Genomic DNA, 15,895 nt, shown 5'->3' with positions numbered 1-15,895 from the left:
TGGGACTGTCCCGCCCTGGGGAGAGAGCCACGGACCAATGGAAGATGGCGGCTGATGGGTGGCGCGGCCGGAGGTAGGTGGAGTCACCCCGGGATCTGGACGGGAGCCTGGCAGGGTCAGTCCCCTACCAGAGCCCTGGAGCATGGCTGTGTGGGGCCTGGGAGGTCGCCTTGGCTTGCGCGGGTGCCTCGGCGCCCGCAAGCTATTGTGTCCCCGTTTCCAGAGCCGCGGCCCCCGGGGCGTGGAAGACGGGGACAGGTGAGTACCTGGCTGGGAGGGTAACTCAGGCACCTGCCCTGAGTTATGTTGTCGCCGTGGTTACGTCAAACCGCTGGGAGGTCACCGCAGCAATCGCCAGGTGACGTCCTCTTTAGTCATGACGTCACCGTGGCAACGTGGGCTCCGTGGAAGCCAGAGACCAAGGTTTCTTGGCACAAGACAAGTCCAATCGAAGCCCAGCATCCATCAGGACAGGGCATATCCCATGTGAGCCAAGAGGGTCATCTTGCCTGGCCCCACAATCAGGAGGGGCCTCAATTCGGATATTAACCTATCTCCAAAGCAGTTTATACTTTAAGGCACAGAGATACACCAACGCGGTCTTAAGAGGACTGTCATTATATGCCTTGAAACTTGCACCCCGTTCCCGGACCTCAGAACCTGACTTAATAATGGATTAATCTATTTCACAGATCCAGTAATTTAACCTTTGAATAACCTTCTAATGTCACATTTTAATGTTAAAGTCTTTATTAAAGGTGTTGCTATTTGAAAATGCCAGTTTTCGCACCCTGTTTTGGCAATTCTCCATTTCGGAGTATACTTGAAGCTTTACAGTATGGTAATGGCCCAGGGATTTTTCCCTCCAAGAGTCCCTGGCTTGGTAGAGCAGAGGTAACAGTTTTGGGGTGTCGAATAAGATAGTCTTGGGCAAGAATCCCAGCCCTACCGCTTCTTCCCGTGGTGACCTAGGAGGGTGAGTCTCATCCCGTCAGCTACCGATTCCTCAAAAACAAAATGAATGGGCTTCCCTGGTGGCGCAGTGGTTGAGAGTCCGCCTGCCGATGTAGGGGACGCGGGTTCGTGCCCCGGTCCGGGAAGATCCCACATGCCGCGGAGAGGATGGGCCCGTGAGACATGGCCGCTGGGCCTGCGCGTCCGGAGCCTGTGCTCCGCAACGGGAGAGGCCACAACAGTGAGAGGCCCGCGTACTGCAAAAAAAAAAAAAAAAAAATGAACATCATAGGTAGTGCTTGGGAAGATTCCAGGGATAATTCAAGGAGATAATGCCTGTAATTCACTTAGCATAGTGCAGAGACTATGGAAAGTGATCGATAAATTCTTTCAGCCAACATTTATAGAGCGTCTGCATTGAGCAATGCACTACATCAGCTATTCTGCAGATACGGGTGTGGCAAGACACAGAACTTGCCCACAAAGGGCTTAAAACTAAGAGGAACGGAGGGGAAAGATTTCAAGAGATCCAAGCAGAAGGGGGTAAGTGCTGCCTCTGAGGATATGGGTAGCAAACTGTGACCCACTGAAGGACGTGCCCCACTATATATGCCATCCTCACTCATCACCTCTTGATGTTTATTTCTCCTTAGGCCACAGCCTTCCTCGAAGACACCCAAGCTCCCCAAGATCTACACCAAAACAGGAGACAAAGGTAGGGTGGGGACAGGTGAAAAATGCAAAGAAAGACATGGCAGATTCCATCTTAAAGTTCTTCCAAATTCTAGGACTTCCCTGGCAGTCCAGTGGTTAAGACTCCACGCTTCTACTGCAGGGGGCATGGGTTCGATCCTTGGTCAGGGAACTAAGATCCTGTATGCCACGCGGCACTAGAAATTGATGGAAAATTCTGGAATGAGAAATAATAGCTTTAAAATATTTTTTTAAAGTTCTTCCAAATTCTTTACAGACATTAAAAGTATGTGACGGATCTCAATAGGCATCACCCAAATGTGATGTGAAATGAAAGATGCCCAAGATATATTAAGTGATAAAAGCAAGTTGCAGAACAATCCAAATAGTTGGAATCCACTCGATAAAAGTGTGTGTGTGTATTTATATGTGTGTTCAGGTGTGCATAGAACATTGTGAAAGGTTATACCTTGGACTGTTACCTGGGAGAGAGATTGAATTGTGGGAGAGGGGAATGAATAGACGGGCTTTCATTGTTTCCTGTACATACTTTTATTCTATTATTTATTTTGTAATGAGCATATATTGCTTTGATAATTTAAAAAAATACCAGAACATAATGTACAGAAAAAAATAGGTGCAGAAGAACATATCAGTATGATACCGTTTTCTAAAGTTTTAAACCACGCATGGACTTCCCTCGCGGTCCAGTGGTTAGAACTTGGCGCTTCCACTGCAGGGGGCGCAGCTTTGATCCCTGGTTGGGAAACTAAGATCCCTCATGCTGCGTGGCATGGCCCCCCCCCAAAAAAAAAAAACCACGCAGATTACCAGTATTTATTGCTTTGGAGGTATATTTATGTAGTAAGAAGATAAAAACTTAATGCCATTGTACACTTAAAATGGTTAAAATGGCCAATTTTACATTATGTTTATGTTATCACAATAAGAAAAGAAAAGATGCAAAGGGATGACAGTGTTGATGCCCTCCAGCCAAAGACTCCAGAGACGGAATTCCCTGGCGGTCCAGTGGTTAGGACTCCACGCTCTCACTGCCAAGGACCTGGGTTCAGTCCCTGGTCGGGGAACTAAAATCCCACAAGCCAAGCAGCACAGCCAAGAATAAAGAAATAAATAAATAAAGTATATCAGGACATAAGTGAGGACAGTGGTTACCCCTGGGGAGGGGGGCAGTGACTGAAAGCGGGGACACAGGGGCTTCTAGGGAGAGGCTCCTATTTTATTTCTTGATCTAGATACTGGTCACAGAGGTCTATATCAGTTAGTAACAGTTCATCAACTTGTACACTTATGATTCGAGCACTTTTCTGTGTATGTTATCCTTCAAGTGGAAAAATGCTTTAAAAGAGCATATCAGGAAAAAAAACTCTTTAATTTGGGCAGCAAAACATTTTCACAGGGTTTTCCAGCACCTTCACTGGAGAAAGGAGACCGAAAGACGACCAGGTGTTTGAAGCCGTGGGAACTACAGATGAATTAAGTTCAGCCATTGGGTAAGGGGGACGGGATTGGCCTTGAGGTCGGGCTTGAGTTGGTTGTTAGAGGGCATGACTGATGTGCAGCTCTCCAGAGTGTCCGCCAGTCCCAGAGGCTGCCAGCCCTCGATGAACCTTCCTTGGCCTGTGGCTTCTGCCCCTCACCGCGTCATGCTGCCTCGCCCCTCCATCCCTGCTCCCTCACTCTGCATCGTATGTGTGTGCCGTTGAGGTGCATGTGCAAAGTGACAGGTGAGTCGAGCACAGTACACAGGGCATCAGACATGATCCCTTTCGGGAGGCTTATTTTTTAAGCATATACACAGCCAGAGTTTAGAAGGTGGACTCGGGGAAGTAGTCAGGATCGGCCGGGCCATGCCGGTGTAACAAACAACCCCCACATTTCGTGGCCTAAACCACCAAAGGCGTATTTCATCCTCTCACTTCAAGCCCATCGTGGGTTGGGTATGTTTCTTCTCTGCCTGGCCTTCACTCTGGGACCCGGGCTGGTGGGACAGCCTCTGTCTAGAACAACACCAGTAATCGTGGCAGAGGGAAGAAAGATCACGGTGATGCCCACGCTGGCTCTTAAAGCTTCCACGAAGTGACACGCCACCTCTGCTCACATTTCATTGGCCAGAGCCAGGGACGTGGACACATGTGACAGCAGCAGGGGTGGGAGGGGCCGCAAATATTTGAGAACAAAGTTCAGGCCACCATGCTCAGCAAGCCGTTGGCAGCATGAGCTGCAGTTATTATAAGTACTAGTTCACAAGTTCTGACTCGGCCTTGTGGGTGAAGATCATGGTAATCAGACAGACCTGGGTTCAAATTCTCTCCCACTGCTGACTGGCTGTGTGACTTCAGGCAAATCACCTGGCCTCTCTGAGCCTCAGTTTCCTATTCTGTCAAGTGATCCTAGTAATAGTATCCAATCTCATTGGGTTCTTGTGAGGATGTAATGAGAGAACTCCATGTTTCCCCCTTAGGACAGTACCTAGCACCAATCATAATGCTAGCTGTTATTATCATCATAATTTTATTAAAACTTACCTGTTCATGGTGGCCATTTCTCAGTGATGGGCCTAAGTGAGGTTCTCAGGAAAGATAATGTAGCTAGTCTGCCAGCAGAGGAGAGAGGGCAGACCCCTTGGTGTGTGTGAGAAGGGTGTGGCGAGGGGGAAGTGCACAGAAGATGAAGTGGGCAGAGGGGCGGGAAGGCGGGTTCTAGCATTGGCTGTTTAGAATTAGCAAATCAGCAGGCCATCATCCCTCAGGTGATGTGGTGCAGGGGACTGGCCACAGCTCAGTTGTGGATTCTTCCGTCCTCAGATGTTGGTGGAGCATCTGCGTGTGCCAGGCTCTGCTGAGTGGGGAGCCTCAGCCCTGCCTTCATGGAGCCTGCGGTCTGCGGGGTGCGGTGCAGCGGGCGGGGCGGAGCAGACAGACGCTGGAGGGGCAGCCACAAGTGGTGGGAGCGGGGATGGAGCGAGCATGGGGAGGGGCCTCCCGCTGGCCTCTGTCGTGGGAACATCCTCGGTGAGCAGATATTCCCGAGCATCTCCAATGTGCCAGGCCTGAGGCATACGCCCCCGCCTCACCATCCAGAGGGGAAGACCAACGCGGGACAGCTTACGTGTGTGCTTATTTAGTTCTGATTGTAAGATGGGCTAGAAGATGCACAGTCGTTCTTCTTTTGCCCTTTCAAAGCCATTCTCCTGTGCCTGGGAGGCTGGCCTGGAGATGGTCTCACCCCGATTCCCTTGTCCTCTGGCTTTAGAGTTGGTCCAACCAATGGGCAGCACCAGCAGGAGATCGGACGAGGGTGAGAGGGGTAGGGGTATGTGTGACCCCACCCCCAGCCCTGTGTGGCTCTGGCAGTTGTGGGGCTCTCCACTGCTTTCTCCCAGCTGCCCAGCTCCTGGCGGTGGCCTCTGCCCAGAATGCAGCTCTCTCCAGGGTTGGTAGCACCTTTGACCCTCCCTTGCCCCTTCAGGCTCTTGCTTTTGCTCATCTCTGCCATCCATCCTCAGTTCCCATAAGCCTTCCCACTCTGTCAGCAGTCCCTTCGTGAAGCTTTTCTCCAGGAACCCTTCAAACACACCACTGCCCGGCCAGGACCCTGACTGGTACAGAAGAGGGTGCAGTGTTCTGAGGGAGGCCAGGGCCACAGTCCTGACCTGCATCGGGGGCAGGGGCACTTTGATTTTCCTGCCCCACCCAGCCTTACCAGCGAACTCCTACTCAGCCTTCAGAGTCCCACCTCCAGCATCGCTTCCTCCAGGAAGCCCTCCCTGAACCCTAATCAAGGCCAAATATCCCAGGACTCTCACCCTTTCCTTCAGAGCACTGACCTCAGTTTGCAACTTCACTGTCAGTCGTGTGACATCTGATTCACATCTCCCTGTCCTGCCTAACGGGGCCTGTGTCACCTCTGTTCATACTGAATCACCTGGACCTGGCCAGAGTAGGCGCTGAAAGAGGAGTTGTTGGCTGGATGAGCGGCGAAAAACAAATACCCCCAACCACATGGAAGGTTACGATGTTCTCAATGTCAGCAAGAAAATAACGGCCTTCCTGTGACAGCTCAATTAGCAAAATGGCCAATCCCCTGAGAATGTACTGCCTTCCAGCAAGACAGGGCCTGGGATGTTATATTTGAGGCAAATTCTTCTTCCTTCTTCCTCACAGGTTTGCTATGGAATTAATTGCAGAAAAGGGCCACCCGTTTGTGGAAGAGCTTCAGAAAGTGAGTAACGTTGTCTCACCCCGAGCTGGGATTTTCCAACCCCGAGGCCTGGTGGCCATAACTGGATTTGCCAACTGACCATCAGTTCCTTTCTGTGTCACCTGGGACTAGTCCACTTACCCTCTGTGAGCCTCAGTTTCTTCATCTGTAAGATGGGGACACACAGAGATGACCCTCCCTCACAGGCGAGTGGTGAGGTTTGGCCTCAGAGAGGGAAATGTGAAGGGCAGTGGTCTCAGCCCAGGGCAGTTCTGCCCCTCAGGGGACACAGGGCAATGTCTGGAGATGTTTTAAGTTGTCACACTGGAGGTGGAGGTGCTACTGGGATCTAGTGCGTAGAGGCAGGGATGCGGCTAAACGTCCTACAGTGCACAGGACGGTCCCCGTGACAGAGGATGACCTGGGCCAAAATGTCGGTGGCCCTGAGGTTGAGAGACTTGAAAGGCCCAGCTGTGGTTAGCCCTCGGCGGGGGGGGATGGTAGGGTTCTTAGAATTACTGTTCTGTTCCTTAAGAGGCAGCGGGGGCTCTGGCCCACAGAGAGGACTTCAGAAATAGAGGCAGGGCCACCACCCCCAGAACATGGAGAATGTACCTGGGGTTTTAGTCTGCGTGCTGACCTGAGTCAGCTGCTCCCTGGAGGGTCAGCCCTCGGCCTGCTTCAGTCCTCCAGGCCAGGCTGGAGCCCACTGGGGCCCCTGGGAGCAGACACAGGGTAGTGAGGGGCTGCAGAAAGATGGGAGGCCTAAACTGCTGGAACATTCTATGAATGAGGCACCTCCTGTATGAGGGAGACTGGTCTTCAGCCTCAGAATGAGGAATTGCTGGCGTCTACAGTGGTCGTTTCTGTCTGCCGTGCTCACCTCTGAGCGGGGTTTGCAGAGGGAAGAGGGGGTCAGTGGCGTGATGTGCCCCTCCCTTGCTTTAGACCACGTCCTTTGGGTAACAGTTTCAACATCACCTCTTCCGGGGCCTTCCCTGGCCACCCCTGCCTCCAGCTGGTGCCTCTCCCAGGCTTCCGCAGCTCCTGTGCTTCTGCCTCTAAAGGCAAGCATCACCAGGAGTGTGGCCTGGGCACCCCAAGGGTGCAGACTGTGACTTGTTCAGCTGGGTTCCCCGCCTGGCCCCCGGGAGCTGCTCCGGGCCTATGGCAGGCCAGGCAGCCTGTTCCCGGCTCTCCCTGCAGAAGCCCATGAGGTGGAGGCCAGCCCTCACGTTTTACAGAGGACAAAACTGAGGCTCAGCCCAAGGCTGCACAGCCAGGAATCAGCGGGGCTGGGATCGGATTCCTGGACTGGGGCCGCCTCTCTCCAGCCCCCGGGGTAAACGCTGCAGGTGGCCGGCGGCGGAGTAGTACTGTGACGCCCCTTTCCATCGGAAGCCGCAGAGACACCACGAGGTCAGGGAACTTACCCAGAGTCTGCTGCTCGGCGGCTCAACAGGGCTCCAGTCCACTCCCGGGTGGGCACCGTCTACTCTCACCGACCGTGTCCTGCTCCCGGCACACTGCCACGGGCACAGCCCTGTCCTGTACAGTTTAAAAAGCACTGTCAATTTGGGTCTCTCCGCCCAAGTGTTATAGGTTAGAAAACCAAGGCCGTCAGTTTAGAGAAAAGAAAAAGCCCTCGAAGGGCCCGGCACATGGGAGAGGAGGGTCGGGGTGAGAAGACTCCTCCTGACTATCCCTGGGCGCTTGACACTCCCCGTCTGCGTCACCCAGGCGTTCCAAGGGAGCCAGGGCCCCTCCCAACAGGGCCGACGTGCTGCGCTGCAGGTTCACAGAGCTTGCTGATTAGCCTTTGTAAATGCCGGCTCCTTAGAGGCCTGACAGCTCCCGGCAGGCCCAGCCCTGCACGCGGACGCACGAGAGCCCCGCTTGGCCTGCGTGACAGGTTCTTCACCCACGCCTCCCATTCCTCCCCAGATCCAATGCTCCCTGCAGGACGTCGGCTCTGCACTGGCAACACCGCGCTCCTCAGCCAGGGAGGCTCACTTAAGTAATTCTCTCCCTGAACCCACTGTGTGTGCTCAGAGGGCCCCGGGGGGCCTGGGCCCGTGGGCGGGGGGAATGATTCTGTCCTGGGTGTCATCTGGGACCCCTGTCAACCTGGCCTGTGCAGCCTGAGACGGAGGGTCCCTCTGAGCCAGGGGAATGGTTGGCGGGCACCCAGGCAGAAGGGACGGGGTGGGCTCCTTGTGATCCTGGGGCAGTGGCCTCACGGCCATGTCCTTCTCCTTGGCTCCACAGAACATGCCACGTTCGAGGCAGGGCCCATCCTGGAGCTGGAGCAGTGGATCGACAGATACTCCAGCCAGCTGCCCCCGCTCACGGCTTTCATCCTGCCTGTAGGTACTGGGCTGCCTCAACCTGGGGGTGGCTGCGGGCCAGTGTGTTGACCAAAACACACAGGCAGGGATTCAGCCTCCCCCCTTTTAATTTTTAACAGCGACAGAAGCTTTCCCCCAGCCCCCAAGTCCCCTCCAGACCGTCACGGCTCCCTCCCCAGTCCTGCCTGCTTTGGAGAGGGGTACCCAGTGGGTGTGCCCTGGCAGGGACCCTGGAGACAGAACACTGCCTGTTGTGGGCGGGGCCTGTGTGTCCCTCCATCCATCCAGGCTCCCTGCCTGTAGTGGGCACCCTCCCCCTGCCCTTCCAGCCAACACCTGCTTTCTCCTTTCAGTCCGGAGGCAAGAGCAGCTCCGCACTGCATCTCTGTCGGGCCGTGTGCCGCCGAGCTGAGAGACGGTACTGGGGTGCGGGGCCGAGGGAGCGGGGCCTGGGCAGAGAGACAGTGATCCTGACAGGGGTGGTGGGGTGGGGGCGGAACAGCACGTCGGGATCAGAGCTTGTGCAGAAGCAGGCAGCTCCAGGAAAGGGGAGGGGGAGGCCCAGCGGGTCTAGGTGATTATTTGTAATTATAATAACACTCACATGGTATGAAATTCAGGTGTGTATTCAGTGAGGACTCCCTGTTCCTGGGGTTAATTTAAATGGTGGGGGTGGTCTCAGCTGAGCAGAAAGGATTGAAAAGCTCCACACCATGATAAGAGCTGTGAGGGAGGGTACTTGGCACCAGAGTGACCCAGCCTGGGACTGGGCATGGGGGGTACTGGGGGCACAGTGGACAGAGTGCCCAGGGTGAGGGGACAGCAAGGGCAGAGGCGGCAGTCTGCATGGAACACACACAAAGGATGCCGAGTGTCTGGTCCAGAGTGAGGGGCGTGAGGCATGACGAGGCTAGAGGCTGAGCTGAGGCCAGGCCGGGCAGGGCCTCATGTGCCCCGAGAGCTCTGCATTTATCCTGAGGGCCTTTATCCTGCGAGCCATTGATGGGTTTTAGGCCATGAGATGACATGCTGGCTGCTGGGTGAAGAAGGGCCCAGACCAGCCACCTGCTACCCCAATCCCCCAACTCAGAGTCAGGAGAGGAGGGACACCCCCCCCGCCCCCCGCCAGAAGCTCCTGACTGCCTTTTCAAGGAAACTTTAAAAGAGTAATTGCGGGGCTTCCCTGGTGGCGCAGTGGTTGAGCGTCCGCCTGCCGATGCAGGGGACACGGGTTCGTGCCCCGGTCCAGGAAGATCCCACATGCCGCGGAGTGGCTGGGCCCATGAGCCATGGCCACTGAGCCTGCACGTCCCGAGCCTGTGCTCCGCAACGGGAGAGGCCACAACAGTGAGAGGCCCACGTACCGCAAAAAAATAAAAAATAAAGGAAAAAAAGAGTAATTGCAACATCTCCATTTACACCACTCATAGGCCAGGCTGCCAGCCGGCTTTACAGAGAAATGGGAATAAAGCCCTGCTTTATATAACCGGCAGGACCGTGCTGGGCACTTTGTGTCCATTATTTCATTGATTCCTTGTGGTAACCTTGGGAGAGAGGTGGTGGCAGCCCCCACTCTACTGGAGTCAGGACGCTGGGGCTCAGAGGTGACACCGTGGCCAGGGTCACCTGGGTGGTCCATGGCAGAGTCTGGATTTGAGCCCAGGTGTGTCTGCTCCATACCTGAGCTCTGTCCATAGCCCCATGTCATAAAGATTTCACTTTTCATGAAAGGCCCTTGGGGCCAAGTGGTTCCTAAAGTGATGCCGAGTCACAAAAGAGCTTCAGCTTCAAAAGGAAAAAAGTCATTTGTACAAAGCTGTCCACATCAGCAGTGCTCATAGTAGCAAAAAACTGGAAACAACCCAAAGGCCCAACATCAGGGAATGGCCGAGCAGGGGTCGGGGGCGGGGGGTCCTGAGGACACCAAACCCGTGCCCAGGTGACAAAGCCCCTGGGGCAGGAGACACAAACCTGGGGCCTCGGTTTGGGGCGAGCACCTCCCAGCAGGAGTTACGTAGCAGAGGCGACGTGCATGGAGGGTCTGCCAGCTCACTAGCGCTCAGCAGACAGCACCATCTAGCGTGTCTGCACACAGACTGGCGAGGCTGCAGCGGGAGTGAAATGCTGACTCAAGACGCAGCTCCTGCCCCCAAGCGTGTTGAGCCTATAACGTAGTGTGATGCTGTGTTTCCTCCCCTTCTAGCGTGGTGCCTCTTGTCCAGTCCGGTGAGACGGATGCAAACGTGGCCAAGTTCTTAAACAGGTACTCAGATGGGATCTGGAGAGTCTTTCTGAAAAAGTAGGCACTTCGTGGCTCCAGCCCTGGCTTGTGCGGCTCCAGCGTGGGCCAGGCCAGGGCTGAGAGCTGAGGGACCCCAGGAGCTGCCTGGGGTCCAGAAAGTGACCTCACAGCCAGGGTCTGGCCCCTTGATGTGGTCACTCCTCCCCCAGGACATGGCCTGGGCTTTGATGGTCCTGACCAGCTCCTTTCCTCCTGGGAGGGGAGTGAGGACCGTTCTGTTCATGTCACAGTAGTGATCCTGGGGAGCCTTCCAGCCATGTAGGTTGTGTGGGCTGAGCCAGTTCGTTCTCTTAGCAAGGAAGGCATCACCGCACAGATGAGGAACCAGCATATGACAGCTCTGTGGCAGGGGTGATCACCCAGAGCGGAGTCTCTTCCACTGCCCAGTCCCCCACCACACTCCCAGAGAGACAGCCAGGCATCAGGAGGAGGGGGGCATGGGTCCAGGAGGGGGCACGGGTCAGGGAAGGTTCCAGCAGGACCTGGCATGGAGCTGGCCTCGGGGTAGGGTTGGGGCAGGGAGAGAAGAGGAGGGTGGGGTCAGTGCGGCCCGGAAACAAGGGAGAGCACAGGGCAGCTTCGCAAGCTAACTGCCAGCCGCTGAGGGGCAGGCTCGCTGCTGCCTCTCCTGTTTCCCTCCCCACCCAGCCCTGCCCAGAGGCCCCATCACCGCCGGGTCAAAGAAAGAAGGGAGGGGGGCACTAGGGTCTAGCCCACTAGAACATTCCAGGCCAGTGCTTCTCAACCAGGATGTCTGGCAATGTCTGGAGACAAGTGGTTGGGGGCTGGGGTGCTGCCCAGTGTCCTACGATGCACACAACAGCTCCCTCTTCCTGCCACGAAGAATCACCCAGCCACAAGGAATGATCCCGAATGTCACTAGTGCCGAGGTTGAGAAGCCTGCTCTAGGCTCCCTCTACTCAAAGAGTACACCAGCAGCACCAGAATCACCTGGGCACAGTTTAGACCTGCCAAATCCTGGGCCTGGCCCAGCCAGTCCTCCCGAATCAGAATCTGATCTGCATGTCACCAGGATCCCCAGTTGACTTGTGTGCATACCCCAGTTTGGGAGGCACCAGTCCTGTTCACTGGAAGGTGCAGAAACCAGGGAGTGGTCCAAAGTCACCAGCCCTGTGAGGTCAGACAGGGTAGTGGCCTCATCCTGCAGGAACCACCCCAGCCCTGGCGCCAGAGTCGGGCGCTGGGCTCTCAGGAAGCTGGCCTGGAGCGCCATCCATCAAGCCCAGGTTGGCTGAGCACCCGCTGTCCCACCCGATGCTCCTGGGGCACGTGACTGATACTTCCTCCTAGAAGGCTAATATAGGGAGGACCCTGTTAGCATTGATCTCTCATTTCAGATCATTCCATTTGCCTTCTTCTGCCCCTCCAGACTCAGTGACTATCTCTTCACGTTAGCCAGATACACAGCCATGAAGGAGGGGAATCCAGAAAAAATATACAAGAAAAATGACTTGTCGGTCCATGCCTGAGGCGCTTGGAAATAATGGAAAAAGGGAGCTTTGCAGACTCCTCCACAGTGACAACGGGAAAGGAAGACTTTGCCCTCGTGTCCTGATTCCTGAAGATCTCACCCAGAGGGGCCAGAAGCTGGTCTTTTGTCCAGACTCCGCTTCCTCTCAGGGCCCCCCACTTCCTTCAGGAGCTGAGGCCGGTGGAGAATTCTAGCCCCCTCCCCTGGGCTCTCCTCAGCCTTCCAAAAAAGAATAAAAGTGGGAAAGGCTTGAGGGGGTGTGTGTGGGGGTGTGTGTGTGGGTGTGTGAGAGAGAGAGAGAGAGAGAGACAGATGCCCTCCACTGGCAGCTCATTTGGAATGGTACCAGAGACCCTTGGAAATGTAATTGTGATTTAGCTGTACCAAAGGGGCTTTAAAATGTCACATTTATAAAGAGTAAGGCAGACAGGATTTGGAGTTTAGTCACCTCTGAGCCACTCACCAAGGGGGAAGGACGGCTGCAGACTGACAGGCGAGGCCTCGGAAACACTTGGACTGAAGTGCATGTGTGGCGAGGGTGCAGCCTGGAGAATCTTCTCTAAAGGGGAGCCTTCCTCCATCAAGCGACGGACATCCCGGGGAGAGGAACACCACCACTTTAATGAGGGCATGTCCTGCCCGGGCAGGTGGCGTCCAGGGTCAGAGGTGAACTGCGTTCAGCTTCAGACTATAAGCTCTTATGTTTCCAGCGAGGCTGACGCGGACCAGACCTACTTCTCTGATGTTGCACTTGGCTGGTTTATGCCTCTGAGATCCGGGCCACAGCTGTATTTTATTTCAGTTGTCACTGCTGCTCCCTCCCGCTAGGAAGTGACCCTACCAGTGCCAGGTGTGTCCTTGGGAAGGGGGATGTTTATGAAGGGTGAGGAGGCAGCCCTGAGAACCTGACGACTCCACGCCACTAATTGCAGGAAACAACTTGGGAAGGGCAGGCTCTCACTAACTGTCAGGGCGGAAACGCCCAGTGAACTCCATCCAGCCATCATTTATTAGCCTGAAGCTCGGAAGTCTGGTCCCTCCAGCCATCCTTGCCAGCAGTTAGGAAACATTAAAATGATGAGTTTTGTGCTAGCTTTGCTTTGGTTCTTAACCAGCTTACCTGCTCATTTTGCTGGAGGAACATCATTATCTCGTCCCTTCTGGGTCCTTTCGTTCCTGGACTTGGGCAAAGTGGCTGAGGTGCAGGTGACCGTGAGTGAAAGTGAAAACCCTCCAGGAAGTGGCCCCGGCCAGCAGTTGGCGCCAGGTCTGGTGCATGGTGGGCACTCGGCCTGTGTGAACAGAACTGAGAACATTACAGAACAGGCTAAAGGTGGTTCACTGTCGGGCAGGCACTCAGGCTGGACCGGGGAGGGTTATGTTCCAAGAGCTCACAGCAAATCCATCAAGTGACTAGGTCCTGCCCACACCTTAGCATCTTCCTGGAAGGAGCAGGACGTACATAATAAAAAGTCCCACATGCCCCACTGTAGTGAAACATCTGCAAAGGACAAGAGGAGTTCTTTGAGTAGACACAGCGTCCTCATGGGATGATCTCTGAAACAAGGCCTTTTCCTGTAGCCATATCCCCTCCCCAGCAGCCCTTGCTGGGAGGGGCTGTCGCAGGCCAGATGGTAACTCTGGGTTCCCAGGTCCCACGCCCCCTGCATCATCCCTTCCACCAGCAAACATCCCCGAGAAACAAACACCCCTGAGAAACATGCAGGTGCAGGCATGTCCTGTGCCACTGACCTGGGAAGAACTGAGGCGGCCTGCTGGGGAAGGGCTTGCCCAGGGGACGGGTCAGTTTGAAACTTTCGCTCCTCTGCTGTACCTTACATAGCCATGTGGGAGCTGGAAGCAAAAGGAAAAATGTGTTCACCCCCGTACACTTAGCAAAACATCCTCCTCGGTCTCGAACCCAGTGGGAAAAGTTAATGAACACTCCATGATCGAAACACATGACTGTATATAAAGCCCGTCTGCAACCGCTGTCAACCCTTGTAAATGGTCGTCCGCATCATACAGCAACACAGGTCGGGAGAGAAATGGCAGGCTGTTTTTATATATAATGGTGATACCTTGTCGATCATAGATTTTGTTTTTGCATAAATTTGATTTTTAAAAATATCGTGGTGAGGGACTTCCCTGGTGGTCCAGCGGTTAAGACTTCACCTTCCAGTGCAGGGGGTGTGGGTTCGATCCCTGGTCAGGGAGCTAAGGTCCCAAATACCTTGCGACCAAAAAAACCAAAAACATAAAACAGAAGCAATATTGTAACAAATTCAACAAAGATTTTAAAAATGGTCCACATCAAAAAAAAATCCTAAAAAAAAATACTGCAGTGGAATAAATTCTGTAAAAAACATTGCACGAAAGTTATTTCTCTCGCTTCCTCGATTTGGTGGTGTTTCCATACATTTTGCACCCAAGAAAGTGCTCCACCTGCCTCTCGCTGGTCCAGGTCTGGCTCTCAGGATCGTATTTAGGGCCACAGTCAGAGGTGGCTGGATATTCCAGCGGGGAGAAGCCCACCAGCCAGCATTGTCGAAGGGCTTGACATGCCAGGCCCCAGGCCAGGGGCTCCACAAACATCATCACATTGAAACCTCACAGCAACCCCGAGGGAGGCACTGTCTATGGCAGGAGGGGGGAAACAGACTTGCAAACCAGCTTGTGTCAGGGAGTCAGTGCCAAGATGTGGGCCAGGGACACAGCCCTGTGACTCCCGGCCCAGTGCTCCTCCCCCCACTGCCACTTGACAGTCATTTTAATCACGCCCTGGGCCACTGAGAACAATGTCAGGCACTAATAGATTCTGCTGTCTCATTTCTCAACCTACTTTCCCTTAACTGATACTTCATGGCTATTGTTAATGTGCATTTTTCACCGAGTAATTTTCATAACCCGAACTTGTAACGCATCCCAATGACAAACGTCCCCGGTACCAAATGCCCATCAGCTGCAATGTCACCCTTATCTCCCCCCACCCCACCCTCACACCTTCCTCCGACAACCCATACAGTTTTATGATCCCTCTGTCCCAGTTATCATTACCGAACCTTTAAGAATCCAGACACATTTCAAGTTTAATTGAATAAAATCCTTTGTGTAATAAATTCCACATGAATGCTACATAAATCAGTGCCTTGGGAGGATTTGTGGCTCACCCCTCCCTTCAGAACAGGCCCACTGGCGATACTGGACCCAGGCTGGTCCCACCTTGCTTAGGGAGAGGACTGATGCCCCCTCTGCAGCCCAGCCAGGGTGCAGTGTTCATTTGCCTTGACCTGTCACTTTTCTTCTCTGGAGTCCATCGTGGAAGACAGTGCTTGGGCGCAAGCAGAGGCAGGAGATGAGCTGGTTGGGGACACCAGGATTTGGAAGGTTGGGGGACACCCAGGAACTTTGGGGGTGTCCCGGTGCTCTCCCACTCCACAGATTCACAAACTTCTGATGAAGGCTCTGTGCATCCTCTCCCACCGTAGTGAAACATCTGCAAAGGACAAGAGAAGTTCTTTTGAGTAGATACAGCAGTCTGCGTACAACCCGTGGAAGCCCCGGGGAAGAACCTCTGCTTTCAGTTCTCCAGTGCAGCACCCACTTCAGGAGTGAATCCGTGCAGAGGGCTGCCTGCTCCAGCGGCCTCATTGCTGGCTCTGCGGAGCCCCAGGCTTGTGGTGTGAGAACAGTCAAACGCTCGGCATGAGCGTCAGCTTCAGGCAGACTTGGGTCCAAGACCAGCTCTGTTACTTCCTAGCATCACGACTCTGGGCAAGTCGTTCCGTCTTCCTTGGACTTGCTTCTTCAACTGTAAAATGGGAATGAAAATCACATCCACCCCACAGGACCACTGGGAGAGTTTAATGAGGCAATGTTTAA

The 15,895-nt window shown here is 54.3% G+C and overlaps 1 protein-coding gene across 2 annotated transcripts; it reads left to right on the top strand.

The window, feature by feature from the left end:
- Positions 1 to 83: 83 nt before the first annotated feature.
- On the top strand, positions 84 to 14,270 carry MMAB (metabolism of cobalamin associated B). 2 transcript variants are annotated; one of them, XM_029233049.1, is made up of 9 exons: positions 84 to 258; positions 1,608 to 1,669; positions 3,068 to 3,161; positions 5,835 to 5,892; positions 7,816 to 7,888; positions 8,140 to 8,237; positions 8,573 to 8,637; positions 10,423 to 10,482; positions 11,912 to 14,270. In XM_029233049.1, the coding sequence occupies exons 1-9, from the start codon at positions 143 to 145 to the stop codon at positions 12,009 to 12,011; spliced, it is 726 nt and encodes a 241-aa protein (XP_029088882.1). In that variant the 5' UTR covers positions 84 to 142; the 3' UTR covers positions 12,012 to 14,270. The 2 variants fall into 2 exon arrangements, with proteins under 2 accessions (XP_029088882.1, XP_029088887.1); XM_029233054.1 differs by lacking the exons at positions 7,816 to 7,888; positions 8,573 to 8,637 and having other exon boundaries at positions 140 to 258.
- Positions 14,271 to 15,895: the final 1,625 nt, after the last annotated feature.

This window comes from Monodon monoceros, unplaced genomic scaffold (genome assembly GCF_005190385.1).
Source record: "Monodon monoceros isolate NGI ecotype Baffin Bay Population unplaced genomic scaffold, NGI_Narwhal_1 Super_Scaffold_1, whole genome shotgun sequence".
Taxonomy (NCBI): Eukaryota; Metazoa; Chordata; class Mammalia; order Artiodactyla; family Monodontidae; genus Monodon; species Monodon monoceros.
Note: the sequence above shows the minus strand (reverse complement) of the source record. Positions and strands in the feature narration are given on the sequence as shown.